This window comes from Leucoraja erinacea, chromosome 18 (assembly GCF_028641065.1).
Source record: "Leucoraja erinacea ecotype New England chromosome 18, Leri_hhj_1, whole genome shotgun sequence".
NCBI lineage: Eukaryota > Metazoa > Chordata > Chondrichthyes > Rajiformes > Rajidae > Leucoraja > Leucoraja erinaceus.
This window is the reverse complement of record NC_073394.1, coordinates 23,014,114-23,024,506: the sequence shown is the minus strand read 5'-3', so window position 1 is coordinate 23,024,506 and position 10,393 is coordinate 23,014,114. Positions and strand designations below refer to the sequence as shown.

Below are 10,393 nucleotides of genomic sequence, written 5' to 3'. Positions count from 1 at the left end.
AAATGTCTGAACAATTCGGAGTTTAAAATATCACCAGCGAATAATGTCACTCCACCCCTACCCGAGCTCTAAAACTACAGATCCCGTCAGCCTTTGCGACGCCTGGGTGAAAGACCCGTCTCACCACAAGCAGGGAGCAAGTGCAGAGCTCTAGGATCTTTGTTTAAGAAAGAACTGCAGATGCTGGAGAATCGAAGGTTACACAAAAAAGCTGGAGAAACTCAGCGGGTGCAGCAGCATCTATGGAGCGAAGGAAATAGGCAACGTTTCGGGCCGAAACCCTTCTTCAGACGGATTCTTCAGCTCTAGGATCTTTGCTGTCCATCGCTCTAGGATCTTTGCTGTCTACCTCATTGGGTGATCCTCGGACTATCTTCTTTGATAGTACTTTGCTAGCTTTACTTTGCACTAAACGTTATTCTCTGATCATGTGTCTTTCCGCTGATTGGTTAGCATGCAACAAAAACAAAAGCTTTTCATTGTACCTCACTACACGTGACAATAAACTAAAGTGATAAACTAAACTGAAGCGTTTAAGAAGGAACTGCAGATGCTGGAAAAATTGAATAGGGAGGTTTCACGGCAGTCGGGTCACGACCCGTACTGTTGCTACGCTACGCCAAATGGAGTACACGCGATGAACTGCAGGTACGCACTGACCATTGATTCCAGCGTAGAAGGCCCGTTAAAACCCGCCAAAACTGTCAATTTTTGCGCTGTAAATAATTATGGAAATCGGGATAAGCGTGAGAGACATTTAGCCTACTTCAGAATTCCAAAAGTGAAGAGAAATGACGGTAGATAGAAGCGAGAGCTGAAGGGACAACAACAGCCAGAGTGCTTGGCGAACATTGGCCGTTCGCTCACTGCATTTCATCAACTAAGGCATTATTTGTTTTTTTTCTTGATTCATTTGGCATCTAAAAAGTTTCAGAAGTGATAAATCTGGCTGTAAAATTTTTAAATCGCCCATGGTTCTCAAGTGGGTTTTTACATACAAAAAGAAAACGCCTCTGAAGCAAAATTTACAGCCAGATTTATCACCTGAGACTTTTTAGATACCAATCAAGAAAAAAACATAAATAATGCTTTACTGTTGATGAAATGCAGTGAGAAAACGTGATAATTCCCAATATTTTCAATTCCGATATCTGCACAGCCAATGTTCGCTAAGCACTTTAGCTGTTGTTGTTCCTTCAGTTCTCGCTTTTCTTTACCTTCATTTCGCTTCACTTTTGGAATTCTGAAGTTAGGTACATGTCTCTCACGCTTACCCCGACTTCCACAATTTTTTACAGCGCAAAAATTCAACATTTTGGCGGTTTTTAACAGGTAGGAAAGTACGCGTTTCTTGCATTAATAACATATACCGGAAGTTACGGATGTCCTCCAGATGGATTGAGCGGCCCAGTGCGTCAAGCCCTATGACCCAGTGACTTTACGTGCAACCCCCCTGACTATAGATAAAAATGCTGGAGAAACTCAGCAGGTGAGGCAGCAACCAAGGAGCAAAGGAAAAGGTGACATTTCGGGTCGAGACCCTTCTTCAGACCTCTCAGGAAGTGGCATGGGGTTGAAGATTGCAACCTTCACGTGGTCCACCCTGTTTCGACGAATGCAATCAACCCGGCGTGCACAATCAAATAAGATCAAATAGAACAAGTAGTCCTACAACTTTAGGCTGTGCATGCCATATGCAAGAAGGAAGTGGCATGGGTGAGGAGGGGTTGGTAGTGAGGGATGCTGTTTAAATTATTCAATGTACACATGAAAGTTAATGTGTGGCAGCAATTTGTTTTATCAGATTAGCTCAATTGCTTGGATGCATTTCATAACCAGGAGACTTCTCTAAACTGAAGCTGTACCTGGCGGTATCCATAGCATGGGGAGGGTGGAGTCGGTAGCACAGGGAGAGGGGGTGGAGTCGGTAGCACCAGGGAGAGGTTAAATACCATTTGGAGTATTTTGGAGGGCCAAGAAACCAAGAGGGGGTGGAGTCCATAGCGCGGGAGCTTCAGTTCATGGAAAGGCAGTTCCTCTGACTTCAGGCTGCCTGATAAAATCGTGCGGATTAAAGGTGCTAACAGTGGCATAATTTCAATCATGTACCTATACACTAAATGGCTCGTTGTAATCATGTATTGCCTTTCTGCTGACTGGATATCACACAACATAAGCTTTTCATTGCCTCTTGGTACGCGTAACAATAAATTAAACTGAACTGAAGACTCATCCTCAATACCACTGGGTCCCTGGGTGATGTCGAGGGAAATGTAAGATATGGTTGTAATGGAAAGTACCTCTCAGGAAGTGGCATGGGTGAGGAGGGTTTGGTAGTGAGGGATGCTTTTTAGATTGTTCAATGTACACATGGAAGTTAATGTGTGGCGGAAATCTGTTATATCAAATTAGCTCAATTGCTTGGATGCATTTCATAAACAGGAGACTTCACTGAAGATAACTCTGAGTTACTGAGTTCCCTCAGCACTTTATGTTTTGCTATTTTTTCTACAGTTCTTTAGTTTCTAAGTTCGGCATCCAACCCTATGAAGAGTCTTGTTTTAATTTTTAATTTAGAGATACAATATAGGTATGTGCCCTTTGGCCTACAGTGTCCTAGCACAAACATATATTCAGAGAAGTCTGTAGGAAGGAACTGCAGATGCTGGTTTAAACCAAAGATAGACACAAAGTGCTGGAGTAACTCAGCGGGTCAGACAGCATCTCTGGAGAAAAGGAATAAGTGATGTTTTGGGTTGAGACCCTTCTTCAGACCTTTTTTCAGGCTTCACCTATCCATGTTCTGCACATATGCTGCCTAGCCCGCTGAGTTACTCCAGCACTTTGTGTCTTTTTTTGTAAACTAGCACTTCCACAGACCCCTCTGTCAAGCTTCTCAAATTTGCAGACAACAGTATGGGGAGGAATTTTGTGATTGGACTGATCCAGAATGGGGAGGAATCTGCCTACAGACAGGAAGTGACACAGCTGGCGTCCTGGTGCCATCGCAACAACTGGAACTCAATGCTCTTAAGACAGTGGAATTGATTGTAGACTTTAGGAGAGCTCCCCCCCCCACTCACCATCAACAACACCAGTCTGTGAAGTCATTTAAGTTCCTTGGAACCATCATCTCCAGGGACCTATAATGGAAGGCCACCATCGACTCCACAGCCAAAAAGGCCCAACAGATTATGTACTTCCTGCGGCAACTGAGGAAACACAACCTGAAGGGTTTCAACCTGAAATGTTGTCTATTTCCTTCGCTCCACAGATGCTGCCTCATCCGCTGAGTTTCTCCAGCATTTTTGTCTACCTTCGATTTTCCAACATCTGCAGTTCCTTCTTAAACACAAGCAATGATGGTCCAGTTTTACACTGCCATCATAGAGTCTGTCCTCACGTTCTCCATCATGGTCTGGTTTGGCTCAGCCACCAAGCACGACATCTGAAGGCTGCAGCGCATCATTCAATCAACCGAGAGGTTGTTGGCTGCAATCTTCCCCCCATCGACGAACTATACACTGAAAGGGCCAGGAAGCGAGCGGGTAAGATCATCTCTGACCCCTCTCACCCTGGCCACAAACTCTTTGAAGTACTTCCCTCTGGGAGGCGACGCCGGACTGTCAAAGCCGCCACAGCCAGACATAAAAATAGCTTTTTTCCACGAGCAGTTCTACTCAACAGGCAAAGGTCTGTAGGTTCCTTTTGCTCTGGCATTTTAATTAATTCTTCACATGTTTAAATTATGTTTTATTTTTAATTGTCTACTGTATATTGTGTTGTTATCCTTGCGAGCAGAGCACCAAGGCAAATTTCTTGTATGTATACACACTTGGCTAAAAAAATTTATTCAATTCAATTCAATACACACACCGAGATATGATGGCGACAATCTATTAATGATGTGCAAACGCTTTATTTAGCTTAAAAAATGATGGCATTCAATGAAGAGCAGTAGAGCACACCACACAAATGGCTTCTAAACACAAAGCTCCATTAACTGAGTCCATGGAAACATGGGCACTGTGAATGCAATGTTGTTGGTAAATCATTTAAAGGCATTTCAGAAATACAACTAGAAAACCAGGATCATAGCATCAATAATGTTAGCACATTCAATTAACAGATGGTTCCGTGATTAAATGCAACATCCATCGTTTTACTGAGCAGCACGGTCCAGAATGTCCCAGCTTCGATTCCTAATAGCTGAGAGGACACATGGGTTGTGGACATCACCTCCCAAATAATAAGAGGCAGATGGACCTGTGCTGTTTATATTGCCCTTCACAATTCATCCATAACCAGCCACTTTTATTATCAAAGCTTATGTCAGACTTGTGGCATCATCTGATGCAGACTACACACAACTGGAGCCAAATAATACATCACCATTTTAACAACCACCCCAACTTCACCCTACCCACCCCCCAATAAAGTACAAAAAATCATATCCCATTGTAACACACTAATGCAAAAGTTTACAACAAAGTTGATCAAATTAGTTGGCATACATGGAGTTCAGTTGTTGAAAACATTGGCTTTGAATGGGTTAGTTATTCATCAGATGTCACGGCGATTGCTAAATATACCAAAGAACCATAATTTGACCAGAGTTGAGCACCATTATTGTATTTTGTATTTATCGCTGATGTTTGTTTGCATTGGTTTCCTTGGGAGAAATGCCACCCCCACCTCCTCCCCGCCGCACATGGGCAAAAATGCTAGCATGGATGGGATGGGCCAAAGGACCTATTTCGGTGCTGAACGGCTCCATGACTACTCAACGCATAGATCAGCATTTGTAGGCAGAGAAACAGAATTAATGTTCCAAGAAGATGATTTTCCAAAACAACAGGGAAAAGATCATCATTCTGAAATGTTAACTTTTTCTCTCTCTATAGATGCTGCCTTACCTAGTGAGTATTTATCACATTTTCTGTTTTATTTCAGATTTTGTCATTTTTGTCATTTTTTGTCCTGGTGATAATTGGTATGAACAAACTTTGAATATTCTAATTCCATTTAAGAGACAGAAGTCTGTTATGACCAATCATTGGACACAGAGCAAAATGAATACCCTCAAGCCAAAAATCAAATTGCCATTTGAATTGCTCTCTGCAGCTGGTGCAACAATAACCAATTTAAAATAGACAGGATAGCAACACCAATAAAAGAGAGGCAATGTGTCTATCTGGCAGCAATATTAGGGGTCATTGATATAATGTAGTAAGTTTAAAAATACTTTTGTCAAGCCTCTACCATTTAGCTTCAAGTTCAGAAAGAGTGGGAGGAAAGATCTCTCACTGTCTCACATCAAATGTTAGCTCAAATCCAGCACTTGAAGGGCAAGGATCTGCAATAGTGGGTTGCTAATTGGGATTTGCGGTATCAACAAATGGAAACAGATGCAGGAGGACTGCTCTCATGAGATCGGAGCCGAGAGACATTGTTTAAGTAGAATGAAGGGAGATAATGTTGTCAAGCTGGAAAGGGTGCAGAGAAGATTTATGAGGATGTTACCAGAAGTTGAGGGTATGAGCTATAGGGAGAGGTTGAGCAGACTGGGATTCTATTCCTTGGAGCGCAGGATGATGAGGAATGGTCTGACAGAGATGTACAAAATCATGAGAGGAATTGATCGGGTAATGCACAACATCTCTTGCCTAGAGTAGAGGAATCGACATAGGTTTAAGGTGAGGTGGGAAAGATTTATTTGGAACATGAGGGGTAACTTTTTCACACAAAGGGTGGTGGGTGTGTGGTATATGGATAGGATAGGTTTAGAGGGAAATGGGCCAAATGCAGGAAGGTGGGACTAGTGTAGGTGGGACTAGCGTAGATGGGACATGTTGGTCAGCATGGGCAAGTTGGGTCGATGGCCTGTTTCCACGTTGTATAATTCTATGACTCCATGTACTGCCTCTCTAGCAATGTTGTACCAGGCAGTGACAATGGGACTGACTTGAATAGAGAAGGCACCATCCGATTGTGGAGATCGGGTTCCCAAACATGTTTAGAAAGAATCGCTGTTGGCTTCTTAATGGCACTCATTTAATTTCTTCAACACAAATTAAATCCCATGACTTAACAATTTGATGAAGTAACAAACAAACATTTCTTCTGTGGCACTTGATGTTTACAAAGGTTGACATAGGCTTCCAGAACTTTCCTTCCCTCCTATTTTCAAGGAGGCAGCGGATCGGCGAGTGTTTTCAGGGGCTCCCGGTGATCGATCACTTGTGCAGGTATGCATCCAGCCAAAGCTCACCAGACTCCTTCAAGGAGCTGCAAGAGAATACCCACAGCATAAATACCCGCTGTCTCTCCATCGGTCGACGGGACCTCACCCGAAGTTCAGTCAGTAGGTCCGGGAACCCACCCAAAGGCTCGTTGGATGGTGTAACCGAGAGGGAACTGGAGACGTCGGATGAGAGGAGCAAGGGCTGGTATGAGGGTGAACCAGGGTAATGCCTCCAGCTCCTTCAAGATCAGCTGCAGGAGGTGCTCCCGGACACTAAGATGGCCGGGCGAGGAGAGGAGAGGGACGTCTGTTCGCAGGAGGGACGGCTGCAGTTCCCTCCCGGTTACACCGTCCAGGTTCGATCATGACCATGGGTGATATCTGTACGGAGTTTTACGTTCTCCATGTGATCACATGGGTTTTCTTCATGTGCTCTGTAAAATGTCCCTAGGGTGTTGGATGTGAAACGGGGATAACGCAGGACTAATGTACAGGCATGGAATCGTGATCTGAAGGGTCTGTTTCCATGCTGCTCTAAACTCGAAACGGAACAGTCCCGTGCCCAGAGGGAGCGGAGGTTGGGTGGGTTTGGGAGGTAGGTGGGCCCGTGAGAAGAGTACTTCTCCATATTCCTCCTTTCACCTGTTGGCTCACTAGAAGCAATAAGATTGGCACAAAGTAACTCAACGTGTTAGACAGCATTTCTGGAGAATAGCCATTGGTGACGTTTTGGGTTGTGACCCTTCTTCAGACTGAGAGTCAGGGGAGAGGGGATCTAGAGGTATGAAAAGGTACTGAACAAATTTGAGCCGGCATTGATGACTCAGGAAAGGTGGAGCCTACTATTGTCCATTGTTGGCTATGGATGTGGTGATTACGGAGGGATATGAATGGTGAAACTAGCAATCCGACAAAGGTGTGGGAGTATCAGAGAGAGAGAGGGAAAGCAAGGGTTACTTGAAATTAGAGAAATCAATATCCATACCAAAGATAGACACAAAATGCTGGAGGAACTCAGCTCAGGGCATCTCTGGAAGAAGTGAGTGACATTTGGGTCAATTCTACCGGAGAGTCAGGGGAGGGTTCTAAGGGTACATAGAGCATGTGAGGCAAAGAACATCGTTGGGAGAGCTGTCACAACGGCTAAGGTGCTTGTTGCCTCTCTCTGAGTGGAGGAGGCTCAGGGCGGAAAGGTCAGTATGTGAATGGGAAGGGGAGTTCAAATGTTCGGCAATCGGGAGATCACATAGGCTAAGGCGGACTAAGTGAAGGTGTTCAGTGAGACAATGCACTAAAAGCAGTGCTTGTCAGGCAAATGTTTAACAATCTGAGGGCATCTGTGGTTTTAAGGTCCTGCGAAGAAATGAGCTGGAGATAATGCAATGAGAATTTGCAACAATGCAGAGGAGAGCGTGCAACGAGGAGGCGGAGTTAGTATGGTTTTGTCTCTACTTACTGAACAATGTCTGCAAAGGCGGTGAACAGAGTCTTGGACTGGTAATCCAGGCCATGCTTGGCACACAGCGACCTCACCAGTGGTGCCACCTTGTGGTAGTTGTGCCTTGGCATTGTGGGAAACAGACTGCAAATAAAAAATAGAAATTAATCATCATTGATTCAAAATGCACACTCAGTGAAGCTGCTGTCTGCCTTGGACATCACAAACTCTTCCTTTCCTTGTCCATCCAAGTTTAAATTTCAGCGACATGGACTTCAATGGGATCATTGATATTAATTTATATAGAGCGGGCAGCATAATGGCGCAGCTGGTAGAACTGCTTCCTCACAGCGCCAGTGATCCGAGTTCAGTCCTGACCTCGGCTGCTGTTTGTATGGAGTTTGCATGTTCTCCATGTTTTTTTCCGTGTAAACGGTGGCAAAATATAGCGACCGTGTATTTGTTGTTGTGCAAAATAATTTCATAGTACTGTGCATACGTGACAATAAAGAACCCTTGAACGTGTGGATTTCCTTCAGTTGCCCTGGGTTCCTCCGACATCTCAAAGAGGTGCAGGTTAATTGCTCTGTTAAAAAAAAAATCCCGCTAATGTGCAAGGAGTGGAGAATAAAATGGGATAACATAGACCTAGTGTGAATTGTGATCGATGGTTTGTGGGGGCTCAGTGGACCGGAAGGCCTAGTTCCAATACTGCATCTCTCAACTAAATGAAACTAATTTCATTTTATGTTGCTGACCAACCTCTATTTAACATCTAAAAAAATGGTCATAAACATGTTATCTCAGCAAGCAAGTTTAATATTAAATTATTAAAAATGAGTTTGTACATTTTACATCCAGCATTCTTATACTGAAACTAACACAGTGGCACTTTTGGTAAAGCTACTGCCTCACAGTGCCAGATACCTGGTCTGACTGATGTTTAATCACAGAGACATTAGGAACTGCAGGTTCTGGAATCATTAGCAAAACACAAAGTACTGGAGAAACACAGGGGGTCGGGCAGCATTTGTAGAGTGAATTGACAGATGACATCAGACTGAAGAAGGGTCCTGACCCAACATGTTGTCTGTCCGTTCCCTCCAGAGATGCTGCCTGACCCGCTGAGTTACTCCAGCACTTTGTGTAAAGTTTAATCATGTATTTGTATTATCCTATTACCTACATTAATCATAATACCTGCATTATCATATTATCTGTATTAATCATATTACCCGTATTGATCAGATACCTGGGTTATCATATTACCTGTAACATCATATTATCTGTATTCTACCATCTGGATTCGTAGATGAAATATATTTTTGTACATGAACTTCACAGCCATTTCCAAATAAACCATATCTTACAGCACACCCAACTTGCACCTGTACTCCACTTCAATATAAAGCCATGGGAGGAGCATGTTCCTGTGAGTGCCTTTGTACAAAGCACCTCACATTTGAGGGTAATACTCACTGATGCTCAATCTGGAAGTTGAGGTGACCCGTGAACCAGTCATTGAAGAAAGACTGATGGACATTACAAGTGGCGTGCAACTAAAAGGAGAAAGTAAAAAGTATCTAGTCATGGTTTGAATTATCACAAACTAGTATGCAGAATCTAAAGACAGCAAAATATCAATGTCCTACCAGAATGAGTACACTAAAATAATTAATGCAACGGCCTGACATGCAGTCTACATTTTTAAAACCGGATGTACAAAGTAATGTACAGTGCGGAGAAAGAAATAGAACTGTACACTTGGAAACAGGCCATTTATCCTGTGGGAATATTGTTTAAACTAGTTCCCTGCACATCAGATGGTAAAATTCAAGATGAAATAAACTTGTAATCCACGCAGTCCAGTTTCCAGAGAACATAATCATGATACCAAAAATCTCACACACTGATCACTAGATGGTTAATGTCAAAATGTTATGAATGCAGTATGGAACATTCACCTAAGATTGGCTCTAGTGACAAAATGCAGAGGCCTTTTTTCTGCATCGAACCATACTGTGTCTGACCTGGGATAAGGCTGATGCTTACAGAAGGGACATGAAATGAGAAGACTCCCTTTCTCCAGGTGGAAATGTCCAATATCTTAAAACAGTTCACATCCACTCCGTAGTACTGGAGCGTTGCGACTCTCTGCGTGCCGGTCTCAGAAGAGGATCTGCCATCATACATTACAATTGCTCCACTCTTTTAAATCTTTATTTCCCATTATCCTTTATCTGTGCACTGTGGACAGCCTGATTGTATTCATGTAGTCTTCTCTTGACTGGATAGCACGCAAACAAAAGCTTTTCACTGTACCTCGAACATTGTGACAATAATAAACTAAACTAGATGAAGTCATGTGGAATTGCATCTTTAGGTTTAAAAAATATTCTTTGTTCTTCTGTTTCAACAAGAACAAACTTTGGCCGGCACGGTGGTGCAGCGGTCGAGTCGTTGCTTTACAGCTCCAGAGACCAGGGTTCGATCCTGACTACGGGTATTGTCCATATGAAGTTTGTATGTTCTTCCTGTCAACAGATGGGTTTTTTCCGGTTTCCTCCCACACTCCAAAAGACGTATAAGTTTGTAGGTTAAATGGCTTTGGTAAAATTGTAAATTATCCCTAGTGTGTAAGATAGTGTAAGATTGCTGGTCGGCGCAGTTTTCACGCTGTATCTCTAAAGTCTAATTGGATGAAGATAGAT

At 43.2% G+C, this 10,393-nt stretch overlaps 1 protein-coding gene across 1 annotated transcript in view; it reads right to left on the bottom strand.

The window, feature by feature from the left end:
* Positions 1–3,899: 3,899 nt before the first annotated feature.
* Positions 3,900–10,393, bottom strand: part of LOC129705772 (acyl-CoA (8-3)-desaturase-like) — a 33,243-nt gene continuing 26,749 nt past the window's right edge. Inside the window, exons 10-12 of the mRNA XM_055649566.1 lie at positions 9,162–9,241; positions 7,701–7,826; positions 3,900–6,288 (exon numbers count right to left, since the gene is read on the bottom strand). Of these exons, the coding sequence (XP_055505541.1) occupies positions 6,237–6,288; positions 7,701–7,826; positions 9,162–9,241 (258 nt within the window). The 3' untranslated portion in view covers positions 3,900–6,236. The remainder of the gene's footprint in view (positions 6,289–7,700; positions 7,827–9,161; positions 9,242–10,393) is intronic.